We start from the raw sequence: 15719 nt of genomic DNA, 5'->3' as shown, positions 1-15719 counted from the left end.
CTACCCTATTACCAACATCACCATACACTTCGCTATTACCAACAACAACATCCGGTACCGTACCGTACCGTACCATACCATACCATACCATACCATACCATACCATACCATACCATACCATACCATACCATACCATACCATACCATACCATACCATACCATACCATACCATACCGATACACACCTTTTACTGATTGGAAACTATACAGCACGAACTTCAAAGTAATGCTAAATACACTCGATGTTAAATAGAATTTTAATTTTCTAAAATTACAAGATGAATTTTTGCATATAGTCGTATTTATACAGGATGCAATATTTCATATGATAAATTTGAATTAATGGCTAAGTTATAAAACGTAGTTTAAATTACACATGTCGGTGAAGTTCAGAGCATTCAAAACCTATCATTGCGTCCCAAGAATAAATACGGGAATTTCCCGTTGATTAAAATCTTGTTGAATAATCTTTAGTGATTGTAGAATTGTCTTCAAAGGACTCAATTTGTTTCATTCAATATGGTTTGTATATGCTGGCTCATATCGCGAGCTCGCTTTCGTGTTGGCCCTTCGCCAATCATGTAAAACTGAAGATCCGCCTAGAAAATTAAAAGAAAAATAAGGATATTTACAGCCAACGTTTCTTTTGCTGTAGTATGTGATTTTCCAGGAAAATCACACTGGAAATAACTGATAATAAACGGTTTTAAAATGAGGAAAATTAGTTCAATGCATGCAACAATCTTTCGCATTAATGATGAAATGACTCCATGGCCGGAACAAACCTGTAAACTGTCTTTCCATGCTTCTGCAATATCGCGTTCAAATTTACTAAGTTCATATTCCGTTGCGAAGGAGAAGAACCACATTCCCTCATGGTCTGATTCAAATTTCTAAAATGAGAAATTTAGGTAAATGCGAATGTCTGGAATGAGCATAGGGTAGGAAAGGAAGGGTGAGAGGAAAAGGATGAAGAGGAATAAACAAGATTGGGAGCCTAGAAAAAGATGAATGAAGGAAGAAAGGAAAGAGTGAAATAGAGAGAAGAAAGTAAGAAAGTAGGATTGCTTAAAGAAGAGACGATTGAACAAAGAAGGGCGAAGAAATTAACAAAACGGAGGAATAAAATGAATGAATGAAAAAGAAGAAACAAGAGCAAAACAACAGGCGACATTTGACTTACCAAAATACAATAATTTCTAACTTCGTTGTCTACTAAAATCTGCGTAACATCTTGTATACAAAAGCTACTTAGGAAACGATATTCTCCATTGATATAAGCATGAAACGTGATGACATGTTCTTTTGTGACCGCGGCACAACACGGAATAGCTCTAGCCGCGGGACACAGGGTGGTATACAGGAATTCAGAGGATCCTGCAACAATTTGACATAACTTCATTATCCAATCAGACGCCTGGTCCTCCGTCGAGGAAGATAGAATAACCACCGTTTGTCCGTCTTCAGAAATAATCTGAAATTAATAGCAAAGCCGTTAAAACGTCTCATCTTGTCCAGGTTTTCCATCTTTTGGAGACATGGTTAGAAAAATTGTTTTTTGTTTGGCCTGCGATATGGAAACATGGCTTGGAAACAACCTTCATTTTTTTTCACCGCTCTTACCTCAAAAGCATATTTTTCCTCCTCGTCGGACACTCGCCGACAACCTCCACAATTTGAAGCATTAAGTTCGTAAATCATCTTCGGTTCTTTATCCCCCTGCCTGGAATAATGGAACAGTCCCCTGCCAGTTAGGGCAAAATAGTTTGTCTCCCAGTGGCTGACCACGCCCAGGTACTTGGATTTACATTCAAGGTATCCCTCCTTTATGATCTGATGACGTACCATGTCTAATTCACTACCAGGCCCCGAAAAACACATCCAGTGTACGAGCGAGAAACACATGACCTCAACATCGATGGTCTGAAATAATGCATGTACAGTTCTGTAAATCATGCCACGGACAGTATTCAGATCTACAATAACACTGTGAGGTGATGATCAAGTTCTATCTATTCTATACCGCGACATTACAATTCTTCCCCGACTCACCCTACACAAAATTACTTTACCTGTTTCTCCAATGCACTACGCAGCCACTTCTTGATCGCCTGCTGTCCCTGCACAGCGGTACTACTGACAATCCGCGTCAGCTGCGCCGGCGATGAGAGACCTCTGACCATCAGTGATGAAATATCTGTGACTAAACTGCGCGTGATCGCTTCGTTTGCAGTCGAAAACGAATACTTCTCATTTCTAGAGACGAACGCAACATACTGACAGTTGACGCCTATTTCAACGTGTTTCAATTCTTGAAAATTAATCGAGTGTTCGGTGGTGAAGCTGTCACCAGATTGCTTCCTTAGAAAGTACACAGACTTGTCCGTGAGTAGTAAATGTACCGCGTGAAGTTGTCCATAGTGAAATCCAGTAAATCCTTTAACGAACCGATGAAATGTTTCATCCTTGGCGTCAAATATGCTCAGCGCTAGTTTTTCTATTGCGTGCTGTTGAAAGGCGACATCCGAAGTTGTGGCGAGCGTTTCCGACAACCCAGGCCTTCGTGGAAACCCGGCTAGAACTATGCCTTCGTATTCCGAGGGATACGATCCTTGGTGGATTGGGAATGGGTTATGATCAACTTTCGGCAAGGGTTCATCATCGTGTTCCGCCTCAACCAAGGATATCGTGGACTCGTCGATGACGTCATTCGAGTCCGTGCTTTTCTGTCATTGTTGTGACAGAATTCGTCGAAGGAATCGCCGCCGTCCGACCTGTCGTCGTAGCTCGCCGTTCCACCTTTGGAAAGTGTCGGCTTTTTGATGGATAGCCATTCAACGCTATCTGAAACATTTCAACTTCAGCCATTAGTGGATGAACTCTTACGGGAAGAACTGTTGAAAAAGAACGCTTTAACTTACCCAAGTAAGTACCTTCAGCCATCAGCATTTTCGATCCAATCCCTCCGTCCGTGTCGTCTTCTACTAAAACGTATTTCTCCAAAAGGTTTCCTCCGCCGTTGTCAGGTGCACCTTCATCTTCTAGAGGGTTGTCGTGACTTCCTTGAGGTGACGCGGCAATATCGCGGTGGTTAGATATCATGTTGTTCCCTGTCTGGGAATGAATCCATTGGAATCATGGTCTTATCTTGGTTCCCATTCCGTGAGCCTGGACCGTTACCTTTGAAAAATGTAGAGTTTTACATAAATTGAATAAGAGTATAGCTGAGGAACCCAGACAGCCATTTGATAGTCAGTTGAATTTTGAAATATCAAATGTATAATAATAATTCAAAGAATTACCCAAAACGTTAGTAAGGCCAAAATCACGGAAACCCAGAAACGACAAGTCCTAGAAATGCAGTTAATGCTATTAAAATTCAGTTCAAAAACCTTGCTGTAATAATGTGTTGTAACTGCATTACCAGTTCTGAAGACAACCGTATCAAGTCCAGACCAGCCACAAGGGTGATTATGATGCCAAGACGCTAAAACAGAAATATATTTTTCAACAACAATGTAAATGTAAAAACTTTAATTTACACTACGGTCTAAATAAAAAAAATCATACCTCCTTATCCCGAACGAAAGAATTCCTAAATGAACAAAAAATATACAATATTTTACCGGCTCCAAACTGTATATATGTTACTTTGGAATTCACAATCGCACCTTTGATAATATTTAGTTGGGGTTTTCTGATTTTCGTAAAACATTCGAAAATAACTGCCAAGAAGACAGTCTAACAAAGCAAGATAAATCCATAGGCGACCTAACAGAAAAAAAGTTTAGATTTAAACAAAAATTTAGTACAAGTTACAGCGAAAGTAACAACAAATAACCAGGAATTAAGACCCCTCCACATGAGACAAACGACACACCACACACGCTTACCTTTGTCAAAGACTGAGGTAACATCTGGATTTTCATCAATGTCTTTCTTCACTTCAGGATGGGTGAACTCACATACAAATGGCCAATAACCATTCTCAGGACTTTTTAGACTAGATTTGAGGAAATGTCTATCACAATGCAACCTCATAACCAGACTCACTTCTTCACTCATCTGAGGTAGGAATGTAAGGGGGTAGCCATACTGACAAACAGGCAGACAGACAAACACACAGCTCTATCATATATAGCTTCAAAACCTACCCATAGAGAAGAATGTGGTCAAGGACATCAAACAAACATTTCACATGAACATTGTTGCACTTAATTGCTGAATCTTGATCATTTCCTGCCTCGTTGAATTGCTTCAGCTGCAGCTGTAATAAATATGATATATATCTTACTATTCATGATGAACAGAGTAGAATTTTGATTCAAATATCTAAAGGACTGTAGTGAGTCCAAAACTAAATGCTGTTTTGTAACCAAAAGTGCCCTGAAAAGCATGTGCCCCACCCTAAATTTAAGATGCTTCCTACATCCTGGAGAAGGGTTCATTAAAAGAGTGGGGAGGGGTGGGGAAAAGGTTTTATTAAAAAGAAGTCAAAACTTTCATACAGCCTTGATCTGATCACCAAGTTGTTTCAACACATCATCTTTGATGCTTTCTTCTGAGGACTGCATGAGAGTCCATGTATGTCACACAGAAAACGAATTTATTTACCACATCTCTGTCCTCTGAGTTATACCTAATTTGAAAGGGAAAAATTTCTTATATTCAAAGGCTAATAATGGTCTATTTCCTGCCTACACTATGCACTTCCTGGTATATTGAATTACCTATGTTGCACCATGATTCTTTTTCTCATTCTACCTGGAATTTATGGGCTTGACGAGGACTATTAGCACAGATAACGATTCGTTTTTCGCATGAAATCATATCTCGATCTGTTTGAGGACCTTTCATGTGAACAATGCTGTTGAATTTTGCATTTGTAATGGCAATTGTGCATTCATAGTCAAACCTCTTGCATAGGAAACGCACAAGACAGCCACAACATGTGCAATAAAGAAATGCCACATGTCACTTTCAAAGTCAAAACCAAAATATTTTCATAATCTTCTCTCGCAAATAAACATAAGTTACATTGTCGAACGTAAAGTCATGCATCTCTAACTCACCTCACCATAAACAATAAGACAATATATTTTAATGCCTTAGAGATTGATAGCAACTCAAACACAGCGAAAACATGGCTAAAAATTCCCGACAATGTATATAATTTCTTCCATAGAATTATTTAATTTGTTATTATTCTAATTGAATTTCGAATACCATAACATAGGAAATTGATACAATTTGCCACACGTAAATTGTTCCACGGAATTTGAGGAACGGTATAAGGTATTTTTTTTACCTTGAAAAATGATGTTTACTATAAAAGTTCAGGCTTACCGATTGTAGGATCTTTTACATTGCCAAGGCAGCGAGAATTCTTGAGAATAATTGGAAGTAAACAGATGAATATTGTGTTTTCGTAGAAGCTTATGTGTAATGATATGTTGGGGTCACATGAACACAATATGGCCATATAGGTACAAAATTCCTATTTCAGAGGGTACAATTTCCGATGGTAAAGTAAGTACCTACAACAATCTCGTACCATCTTGCCTGTGAGAAGTGCGACGGTTTGACGTAGGCCTAAGATCTTTCAATTGCAAATATCCTAAACTGGCAATTTTCGAAACAGAAACCTCGTTACATTTTGCATAGCATTTCCGTTGACGTCATTGAGGTTCACTTTTAAAAAGCAAACTTCCTTAAACTTAGCTAGATTACTAGTTGCAACTAGCATATTTGAAAGAAGGTTTTGCGAATGGATTTCTTTCTAAAAGCTGTTTTATTACTGTTGGTTATGAACAGTATGGGTCAGGCTGTACAGAGTGATTCTCAGCTGTCAGATATAAGCACTCCAGGCGCAAGCGGTTCGAAAATTGTCGAGGATACGATACAAAAGGTCGAAACAACTCTCGGGGACACTAACCAGTTTTTGAAACGAACTGCTTTTGTGGAAAGTAAGAATGGTAAGGATCCTAACACGTACAGAAGTGGAAATCATGGAGGGATATGGCAGATCAAGAGAAGAGTATTTGAAGACACACAAAGAGTATCGAGACATCCTAATTTGAAAAAGAATTTTGCAAAAATCCAGCAGGATTATGGCATCGACTGGTCCAAAGTGAAGTACGTTGACCTGCGTAAGCCTTTGTATTCAGCTATCGCGGCGAGGCTGAAGTTACTCATCGTTGATCAAGCCATTCCTCCAGCAACGCAACTGGGCAGTCAGGCAGATTACTGGGAGAGGTATTACGACAGCACAAGAAGTAAACGTTCCGCGATAAAGTTTATATCCGACATTTCATCCGCGAGTAGACAGCGACGGTCAACACATAACCAGTGCACAACTACGTACCCGGCATGCAAATACACAAGTAGCAGAAGAACGTGCGCAATTATCCCAGCAAGCACTTGTACGACCACAAGTGGCACGTGCACATGCACATGCACATGCACAAACGCCATACGCGCATGCAAATGCACGTACGGTGATTGCTCAAAAGGGGCGAAAGTATTCAAACAAAAAGGTTCACAGTGTCACGGCAATTGTCATCACAAGCAAGGTCCAAGCCTCAGCGGCATTTGCGGTCGTCGTGCCGGAAGCTTAACGGACTACAAATATACCGCTTCAATGAAGAACTTAGGTATAATTTGGAACGAGGATACTTTGGATCAATTTCTAAGAAATCCTAAAAAATTCGTCCCTGGAACAAAGATGGTTTTCGCAGGAATGAAAAAGAGAAGAGAACGTCGTGATGTGATCTGCTATCTTTGCAACTTGCCGCAATGTGATCAATGATGTAATTTTATTAATTTCAGCAAATATTAATCAGTAAGAACTAACTGTTGGGTATAGTTAAAATATAATAAAACATTCTTTATTTAATACATTCAAACACGCGATATGAAATTACTGTCTCAAATAATATTGAACTATTTCTCATGAATGCTAAAACTTTACGTACGATTTAGACCAACAAATACATGCATATACTTCCTTCAAAAGCAGTAATAAAATACTGAAAAAGGAAATAGTTGGTTAACAAAAGCTCGATCATAAACGCTGCCATTTTGGATTGTTGGATTCGCTATATATTAGACTAGTTTAAGCAGAAAGTCGTTTTAAAGCCTGGTTTTAACTAAGTCTCGTATGAGTGACCCATGCAAATCAGTCTTCTGAGTTGGAAATTTTCAGGCCATAATTATATTCTAATTTATATCTAAGGAAATTAAAAATCTTAAATTATCCAAAAAAAGCTTTGTGTCCATTGTTGATTTTTGCCTTTCTTCAGCTGAAATGATCAGCAGAATCTTTTTTCTTTATCTCTCCCATATATATCGTCTTTTTACACTTGTATAAAATCTGACTAATTTCTCTAAATGGCGAAAAAGATAATTAGGAAGTGATGTCAAAAACTACAACATTCAGACCACAATAAATAAAGTCAGACGTTTGTTCTTCATTCCGGGTGGAAAAAACCCCCCATAAATATTATAACATGTAAAGTCATTACCGTTAATACACTACGCTGTGCTTCCCCCGTTTTGAAAAAGATTTCTAGATATCAAAGAAAGATATTGTTGGAATAACAGTGAAAGATCAAAATTACAATGGAAAACGAAAGCAAGTCTTCAGTGACAGTGAGAGTTGAGTGAAGTCTGATTCTGATCATGAAGCGAGCACTCAAAGGAAGGAAGAGAGACACAAAAGAGCTATTACTGAATAGTTACCCAGATCTGACTGGAATAGGTGGAGCTTCCTCGTCTTCTACACCATTTTCATCCTAAATACCAAAAAGTTGAAGATTAAGAGGATATCAATTTACCAACTATTGAACGTCTTATTGAAGTCAAAAAGAAATGCCCAGTCTTAGGTTACCTGTGCGTTATTAGTTGAAGGAGCAGAGGCCACGGGACCGTACATGGGTTGAGGGAACTGGGAACGACCGCTGGGTTTTTTGCTTGACGACCTGAAAAAGATAATGACACGGAATGATGGCGGGAAGAGAAAACTACAGTGACTATACGTTCTCTAAAACGTTCAATTATTCCACGTGATATAGCGCTCGTATTTTAGCCAATCAGCGCCCAGAAGGCTTGTCGAAATAGAAATCTATTTTCTGAGTATAGCTCTTACATAAATTTGAAACGGAAATAAATTTTATTTTAAAAGAAATTAAGTTGTTTCAGAACCGAGAAATGGATTTTTACTTCACAACTAGTTCCAGTCCTTTCCCGCTATTTTAGATCCAATGAATCTCACCTGTTAAAATTCCGGGCTGGTATCGGAGGAGTGGGTTCATCGTCATGTTGCGGCGCGCTGTGATTGGCGTGACCCTGGGATAGCTAAGGCGGGAAAACATGAAACGATTATTGTGGGGCCGTAGAAGAACTTTATCGCAAATTATATTTTCCAACCAAGTCGAAACTAAGTCGAAACCTCAAAAGATTTTCCGATTATTTTAAGCAGTTGATTAGACCAGGGTTAGAACGATAATATAATAGAAATGTTTCTGGAATAAAATTCAACCAAGGTACTTACATCTAACTGGGAACGACCAGCTAATCGAATGTTTTCAGCAGAGATATGATGCTGAAGGGCGATGTAAATAAATTTATACTGGGCCTAAAAAAAGACGATGTTTGTAAGCTTTTTTCAACCAGATTCTCTCAACCACCACTAAAAATATTCTTGCAAACAAGTCATACCTCTGTTTGAACCATACCCGACCTTTGAGCCCGAACGTTGAGGATAGCTTGTTTGATGTCTATTTCGCTGTTTAAACCTAACAAAAACATTCCTTAATTAGTTCTGACAATCTAAACATGTCATATTTCCAACCAGCCAGCATGAAAAACTAACCTTGCTCTTTGAGAATATGCATCAAAATATCGATGACGATAAATGTGCCAGTTCTTCCGATACCAGCACTGAAAAAATGACAAGAGTTATGCACCATATTGCAAATTTAAAAAATACCACACCGTTCGTCATGGAACCTTCTTTCCGAAAGCGAAACAAATTTCGGGAACTCGAGGGGGCGATATTTTTTAGCTCATGACACTGTTGAAATTTTTATTCGCGTGAAGAAAATGTTGGGGGGACTTAATGCTTACCAAAACCTTGTTAAAGCCTTACCTACAATGCACAACAATAGGGCCAGCCCCTTCAATATGATCTTGTTTGATGTTAACATCTTCAAGGATATTAAGGACAGAGCTAGGATCATCAGGTACTCCATGATCAGGCCAGCCAGTGTAGTGGAACTGGTACACACTGCGAGGTTCAACACCTTCCTGCAGAAACAAAAAAAAATGCTAAAAACACTGCAACGTTGCAGTCGTTTACGGCACAGCGTTTGACTTTTGAGAGAACTAAAGTTGTTTTTGCTGTTGTCTATTTGTAATATCATTTTACTTCAAACTGCTGGTTCGAGATGGGGCACTTACATTAGCTTCTTTCCAAACTTTTATTTCTCTGAAAATATAGTTGGCTGTGTGCTCTTCTTCCTTTAACATTACGTTGTACTTTCCAAACGTCTTGATCATCTGTTTATCATCCGGCCAATATCGCGTACATTTCGTCTGAACAAAAACAAATTTCTGTCTTAGGGTGACAACGCTACAGAACCTGAACACTTTCATATAGCTACAGACTTCAACAGACTGTCTACTACACAAAGTATTAGCGAGCTTAAGCAAGCGACGTTTTTGACAACACAAACGGCATGGGTAACGTCAAAAGACTGGGCCAAGGATTGTGATTGGTGAAAAACAAACACTTTACTTCCGGCCAACGTACGTGTTGTCAAAAACGTCACTATTGTATCATTAGCTTACTCGTCCTCTTTCAACTTCTTTGGTCGTCATGACAACGACGCGACAGTTATCTTGCCACACCATCGCCCAGAAGTCGCCGACGGTCACCGGGAGACAGCCTTGAGTTGCGATATATCGTTTTTCTTGGCCTTCAAGGAGCCCCTGAAATAAGGCAAAAATTTAAATCTGACGCCATAAAGCCGGCTAATGAAAGGACAAGAATCTTTACTTGACTCACGTTTATAAAGTTCGCATTTATATAGTCGTGTCCTGCCTCGTTCTGGTAGTCCTCAGTGAGAATAACTCTGCTGTGGTCGACTAAATACGAAAAAATTTATTTAGAAAATATTCAAATATCAGTTAGCAAGAAATTTTAACTGGTTTTCATTTCATACATGGTAAAATATTCTTGTATCTGTTCTTCGCTTTATTCTCAGGCTTGCGACCCTCCTCTCGTCTGTACAAATGTTTACATTCTTGCTGTTGTAAATTCTGGTGACAGAAGATTACATGTCGTTATTATTTGAAAGAATGAACATTCTAAGTCATTTGTACGACGTCATATCTTGAGGCACAAGATCCACGTTATGACATAATACGTGACGTAAAGTCGTATCCCACGTTATGACGTCACTCGTTGAACAATACGACTTTACTGGTGGCTATTAGGCAATCATATAAACGCTATATCGACGAGGTTTGTTACGCTTCCCCGCCAAATCAAAAATACGACCTCTATCATGAACTGGACTGAAGCTTTACCTCAAACTCTTCCCAGAATCCACCTTTTCCGTCGACATTACCATTTTCTTTTAATAGTTCGCTAACACGATCTTCAATACTAGAGGCGTTTATTCTCGTAGCGTTGTATGGCTGTGGTAGAAGAAAGATCACATACTGAATGCCTTTGTGTGAACAAAACGTCTTAATAGGAAATGACCCAAAATGTTTGTACAAGTTTATATCCTTGCATCACAAAAGAAGATCCTAGAAATACTTACAACTTTGAGCTGAACAACACGTCCAGACTTTTCCACCATAGGACTTCTCTTATACTGTTCAACAAGATCTTTGAGATTTGAGAACTTCTCTCCTCCACCAACATCAAAAAAGCCATCCGTGCAACGGATTTTCACATGAGTGACACTGTCATCAATTCTAAGTGGATTTGTCATGAATCCTTCAGTTTAACTCCATAGTTGGTTAAAATTTTTTGGGAATACCCTGATGAATCATGGAGGAATGCTGGTGTGTTGCACCACAGCCAAGCAGTATAGTCTCCCTTTAGTCTTGGTACTTACCTCACTGTAAGAACAAAGTCACCAGGTTTACTTTGACTTTCACGGACAAGAAAACTACCATTCTTTCCTTTGTCCAGCATAACTGTTTCTGCTTCCTTGCTTGAGATGTGACCATGGAACCATCTGCAAACATCAAGTTTGTAGGTATTTTATTGTACTCTGAAGCACCATTCAGCATAAATACAGGTTTCAGACAAACAGCTTGTTAATCCCTAGCTGCTGTTTTATACAAATTTCTCATTGCTGCTCACAAATTTCTTTAAATGAAGGCTTTAATTATAGGATAAAACAAGTACTATTGTGCACTAATAGCTCAAGGATAAAAGCATTTCTCAAACCTTTCCGTAGTTGGATCAGTGGAATTTAAAGGATATCTCAAAGTGATGACTTCTCCAGTTCTTTCTTTCAGCTGCCCTCTGCTTTCTGTATAGAACAATACAAGCTCAGAGAGGGTGGCAAATTTCTCACCTCCATACAGATCATAGAAATCGCCACTGTTTTGGATTTTAATGTGAGTGACTTCTTCCCCACGTCTAGGAAAATAACAGGAAGTATTTATTAGTCTTTTTGCAATCCACAAATTGGATTTGATAAAGAATTGGTCTCTGGCAAAGAATTGAACAAATCAATTAGGAAGTCCCTTCATACAAATACAACTGGAATAAAACATGAATGTGCAATCTATGAAATTGTATTGTGTACAATAACCAACTATAATTAATTTGAATACATATTCATTGAACATAAAAACTTGGATTAATTGCATTAAATGCGATATACTTGTTCAGTTTTTTACTTAAAACAAAGTATTTATGTGTAAGATCTGTTTTTGCTTTTTTATTCCCACCCAAAGAGATTCCCATGCCAAAAATACATTCAAGAATCTTCGTCAATAACCACTCAATGAAAGACCTGGCTAATTAGCGACAATTGTTACATATGCATGCCTACATTGGCACTATATTCTTTGGACAAAATATACATATAAAGTCAAGAATTATAAAATTGGCAGCACAAAATCATATTAACACATAGGGTTGCTTCAGGATGTTTTTAAATCATCAACCCGAAATAGATTTTATCTAGGGACATTCCAAACAGAGATTAGATCGTTAGAAAGAATGTATTAATTTCTAATAAATTAACATGACATATAAGGCGACACTGTTTGTCGATTAGAAAAATAAGGAAGCACTAATTTTTTTAAAACGATGTGTCAGGGAACTTATTGTTTTTCCTTTCTATACAAAAGCACATCGATCACGAGGTTTCGAAACTAAACGATTGAGTTTGAAACGTGACTGTCATGACATCTAGTTTCGCATTGCTGTCATTCGAACCTTTGTCTCTATTTGATATATTTGCTGTAGTGAAACAAACTAACACTTCCTCGAGCATTTTCTGTGGTTTTCCTCCGATTTTAAGATACGAAATCGCAATATAATATGGAGGAAAACATACTCGAATCTAAACTGCATATTGGCTCACTCTCGACTCTCGACAACGGGCAAAAATGAACAGTCTGATGTAAAACCAAATGAACTTTTATAGTTCTATTTGCGCAAATGTCGTTCGTTTTAAAATTAATTTGCCAACTCCAGATTAGGTATTTTGCCAGAAACGCTGTATAATTTCCACGTACTGCGTTATACTTTAGGCTAAATTATTCGGACCATTCAAGGGTATGGGTATGGGAAAACAATATTCGACACTCGAAATAAATACAAATTATATTCTCGTTGTTTTTCGTACTCGTTCAATACGAGCGATTTAGTTCATGACCAAGTCTTTTCACCGTAGAATTAAGGAAAATTACTTACCTTACGGACAAGGTAAAATCACCGGGATTACTTTGACTAGGCCTTACAAGAAAGCTGCCATCTGAGCCTCTTTCTAGAAGTAGAGCTTCGGCGTCATGGCCTGTGATTCTCCCATGAAACCATCTAAACAAGCAGAAATAATCACATAGATACGAAAATCCCCAAAAACTTCTGTGAAAAGCACAACTAAACTTGCAAACCTTCTAGAACCCATGATCAATGGTTAATATTCAGTAATAAACATTTATAAATTTACATCCAACAGACCGAAGTAATAGTTCGGAAATAAATACAAACTCTATTGCGGAAGTTAGTGACCCACGACAGGTCTCTGAACCCCAAATATATATACTGGAGTGTTACTTTATTTATGCCACCGTGGAATTATGGAAGACTGGCAATAGCCCGATTAGCTTTGCATCATGGGGCAGAACACATGGGCAGAAAACGGATTTTCTTTGCTGACGTTTCAGTCCCATAATGCATTTTAACTTAGGCCCTGAACAGAACGGTCAATTCCGTCGTTTGTAAAACAAATGAACACATGATGCATATGTTGAAAAGTAATATTGGAAATAACATAAAGTTATCGTCCAATTATAGCCAGATGGTTTTCTTTGTTTACTCACAAATATTTGTTTTTTAAAAACATTAAAACGTTAGTTACACTATAAAAAACAAATGACATTCACTTTGTAATTAGTAAATTGGGTCACCAATCACCATGGAATGTTTTGGCAACATTGCATGCATTATATTTATTTTAATCATTTATCTTCACTTATCTGATTTATCCAGCTATGGAATTATGTATGAGTAGAAGAAAATATTTACCAATCTGGGCTAGAAATCTGAAATCCACTAGAGACTACAAATTAATACAGATGAGGATCTGAAGCTCCATGCATAGAAATGAATACAGTAACAATGGCATTGCAGCTCAAGCTAGCTACATGATCATTTCTTTGCCTTTATTCCTTTCATTATTTCGCTCATCTTTTTTCCAATTCTTAGGTAGGATGATGGCTGTTGATTAAATTTCATTTCTTTTTCTTTTTCAATAATTTTCTGACATGGTTTGTGTGTTTTGCTAAGCTTGGGTGGTTTGTAGCCAAAGCTGACCAAGTCTTCAATCCATGCTTCAACGACAACTGCGTCAATTGGTTTCCAGATGTCTTCAATGACCAAGTCAATTGCAAGTTTCAGCATGCGGTTGAAGAAATCAAGTCCTTCTCCATTCCATTTCTCCAGATAGGCAAGATAACGCCCTGATTTGTAATATAGCTCTTCTTCATCAATGAAATCCCGAAGATAGTTATGGGCGTTACGCACCTAAAATTTAGACAAATATAAATGAGTTAGAATATGTGTGCCATACTGATGTCAATCCTTTGAAATGAGTTATCTCTAAAATATCTAGTTCTATGTAGTATATAGTTATATGAATCTATAAAGCTAATTGTATTGATGAGAACTAAAATTACCTGATAGGCAGTTGGACCAAAGTAACCAAGATATCCATTGATCTCTTGCAACAAACGTTGTACATAAAAAGATCTCCAAATATCAGTCACACGCAATGTGCCACTAGGTGGCAACACCAAACCCCAGAATGCATCCTTGAAATGTAAAGTATTTTGGCAGTTGTAGGGTGTGTATGCACCTGGGGGAATGAGAACAGGTGGAGCTTTTGGATCAAATCTTAGGTCCAGCTGCACACCAATATCTTTGCGAGTAAGTCGGAAAACTGCATCCACATCAGGGTCACCATCCACCACACCCTGCTGAATAAGAGCTCTGACATCTTTGCATTTGACAAACTTATAAACAGGGGGAAGGGCAATATTTTCTAGAGGGTACCCTCTTGGCCATATGGATGCTTGGCCAAAATGTGCATATGGGTTCACACTGTTACGGTCTGTGCTATAGACGTAGAAGTCACCTATTTGTTTCTGGAAAAATTTTATGGTGTTGTTATAAGGATGTGTGTCGTCATCTGTTTCATAAATCATAGTCGCCCCATGTTGTATTGCATAAAGATGACCAATAGTCTTGCGGGCATAGTTGCTGTATGGCATCACTTCTGCTGTACGATACCCAAGTTCTACTTGCTTTTCTATGCCCAGGTATACTGCATCTGGTAGACTAAGATAATAAAAAAGTTATGTCAATATTTATCTATATGTGCAATTGAAAAAAAACATCCACAAAAGGTCTGAAAAATTGTCCAAATGAGGCTAAATTACCTCCAAGATTTTGGTGTCTTTTTATCACCAACAACTAGCAGTTTCCAACCTGGGATTTTGGACAGCAACTTGACATCTTCCGTTGGGGCGGCTATTGAAGTCACAACAATCCATTGGTCATGCATGTCTGCTTTATCAGGCCTTTTTCTTTGCTTAATTTTTGACCAGTCTACTGATTCTGGTAACTTTCGCATAATGTCAACTTTTTTCCAATCAACCAAAGAATTCTTAGGTGTTGGAACGCCAGTCCATGATAACGTGCTGTCAACACTTTTTGAAGAACTTAAGATATTAATGTTCAGAGTGTTCCTAGAAAATAGTTTATACACGACAATAATGAAGGCAAAGAAAATGAACGCGAATAATACATGTAATCGTCGAAATACAACCATGTTTTGAAGCATAGTGGGCTTGTAAAGTAAAATATAATCCCATTACAATACAATTTGACGTGGCAACTAACAAATCAAAAGGGCACGAGTTAGCATCAATGGTGCATGCATGTACAAATTAGAACCACTACCGA

The 15719-nt window shown here is 38.1% G+C and overlaps 4 protein-coding genes across 4 annotated transcripts; 1 reads left to right on the top strand and 3 right to left on the bottom strand.

Moving 5' to 3' along the window:
- Nucleotides 1–266: 266 nt before the first annotated feature.
- Nucleotides 267–5461, bottom strand: LOC114517940 (pleckstrin homology domain-containing family M member 2-like). The gene is made up of 14 exons (XM_028537792.1): nt 5345–5461; nt 4507–4637; nt 4153–4265; nt 3892–4001; nt 3670–3769; nt 3569–3593; nt 3423–3485; nt 3301–3349; nt 3093–3178; nt 2071–2724; nt 1622–1921; nt 1182–1472; nt 784–891; nt 267–597 (listed from the first exon to the last, which is right to left on the bottom strand). The coding sequence occupies exons 2-14, from the start codon at nt 4570–4572 to the stop codon at nt 499–501; spliced, it is 2064 nt and encodes a 687-aa protein (XP_028393593.1). The 5' UTR covers nt 4573–4637; nt 5345–5461; the 3' UTR covers nt 267–498.
- Nucleotides 5462–5743: 282 nt separating this feature from the next.
- On the top strand, nt 5744–7383 carry LOC114518230. Its single transcript, XM_028538189.1, has one exon. The coding sequence runs from the start codon at nt 5766–5768 to the stop codon at nt 6804–6806; it is 1041 nt and encodes a 346-aa protein (XP_028393990.1). The 5' UTR covers nt 5744–5765; the 3' UTR covers nt 6807–7383.
- A 138-nt stretch (nt 7384–7521) lies between these two features.
- On the bottom strand, nt 7522–13255 carry LOC114518227 (tyrosine-protein phosphatase non-receptor type 11-like). Its single transcript, XM_028538186.1, has 18 exons — nt 13148–13255; nt 12948–13070; nt 11466–11660; nt 11128–11250; nt 10828–10984; nt 10589–10699; nt 10222–10318; nt 10065–10144; nt 9848–9988; nt 9458–9592; nt 9147–9304; nt 8871–8938; nt 8717–8793; nt 8550–8633; nt 8271–8353; nt 7887–7977; nt 7739–7791; nt 7522–7565 (listed from the first exon to the last, which is right to left on the bottom strand). The coding sequence occupies exons 1-18, from the start codon at nt 13159–13161 to the stop codon at nt 7532–7534; spliced, it is 1824 nt and encodes a 607-aa protein (XP_028393987.1). The 5' UTR covers nt 13162–13255; the 3' UTR covers nt 7522–7531.
- A 100-nt stretch (nt 13256–13355) lies between these two features.
- LOC114518228 (probable glycosyltransferase STELLO1) lies at nt 13356–15712 on the bottom strand. The gene is made up of 3 exons (XM_028538187.1): nt 15194–15712; nt 14432–15092; nt 13356–14279 (listed from the first exon to the last, which is right to left on the bottom strand). Exons 1-3 carry the CDS (start codon nt 15595–15597, stop codon nt 13905–13907), a joined length of 1440 nt encoding a protein of 479 aa, XP_028393988.1. The 5' UTR covers nt 15598–15712; the 3' UTR covers nt 13356–13904.
- Nucleotides 15713–15719: the final 7 nt, after the last annotated feature.

Source organism: Dendronephthya gigantea, unplaced genomic scaffold (assembly GCF_004324835.1).
Source record: "Dendronephthya gigantea isolate DGI-Jeju-01 unplaced genomic scaffold, DenGig_1.0 000010F, whole genome shotgun sequence".
NCBI classification, from domain to species: Eukaryota; Metazoa; Cnidaria; class Anthozoa; order Malacalcyonacea; family Nephtheidae; genus Dendronephthya; species Dendronephthya gigantea.
This window is presented reverse-complemented; position numbering and strand designations above follow the sequence as displayed.

Excerpts from the sequence above, each read along its gene's own strand:
- LOC114517940 (XM_028537792.1), bottom strand. The coding sequence starts at position 4,572 with ATGCAGTCCTCAGAAGAAAGCATCAAAGATGATGTGTTGAAACAACTT. Across the intron at positions 4,002-4,152 it reads GACCACATTCTTCTCTATGG|TCTAAAAAGTCCTGAGAATG; the intron begins GTAGGTTTTGAA and ends CCTCAAATCTAG. Across the intron at positions 3,594-3,669 it reads CCAACTAAATATTATCAAAG|GAATTCTTTCGTTCGGGATA; the intron begins GTGCGATTGTGA and ends TTGTTCATTTAG.
- LOC114518230 (XM_028538189.1), top strand. The coding sequence starts at position 5,766 with ATGGATTTCTTTCTAAAAGCTGTTTTATTACTGTTGGTTATGAACAGT.
- LOC114518227 (XM_028538186.1), bottom strand. Across the intron at positions 10,319-10,588 it reads GATTCTGGGAAGAGTTTGAG|AATTTACAACAGCAAGAATG; the intron begins GTAAAGCTTCAG and ends TTCTGTCACCAG. Across the intron at positions 9,305-9,457 it reads AAGTTTGGAAAGAAGCTAAT|GAAGGTGTTGAACCTCGCAG; the intron begins GTAAGTGCCCCA and ends TTGTTTCTGCAG.
- LOC114518228 (XM_028538187.1), bottom strand. The coding sequence starts at position 15,597 with ATGCTTCAAAACATGGTTGTATTTCGACGATTACATGTATTATTCGCG. Across the intron at positions 15,093-15,193 it reads AAGACACCAAAATCTTGGAG|TCTACCAGATGCAGTATACC; the intron begins GTAATTTAGCCT and ends TTATTATCTTAG. Across the intron at positions 14,280-14,431 it reads TTGGTCCAACTGCCTATCAG|GTGCGTAACGCCCATAACTA; the intron begins GTAATTTTAGTT and ends TCTAAATTTTAG.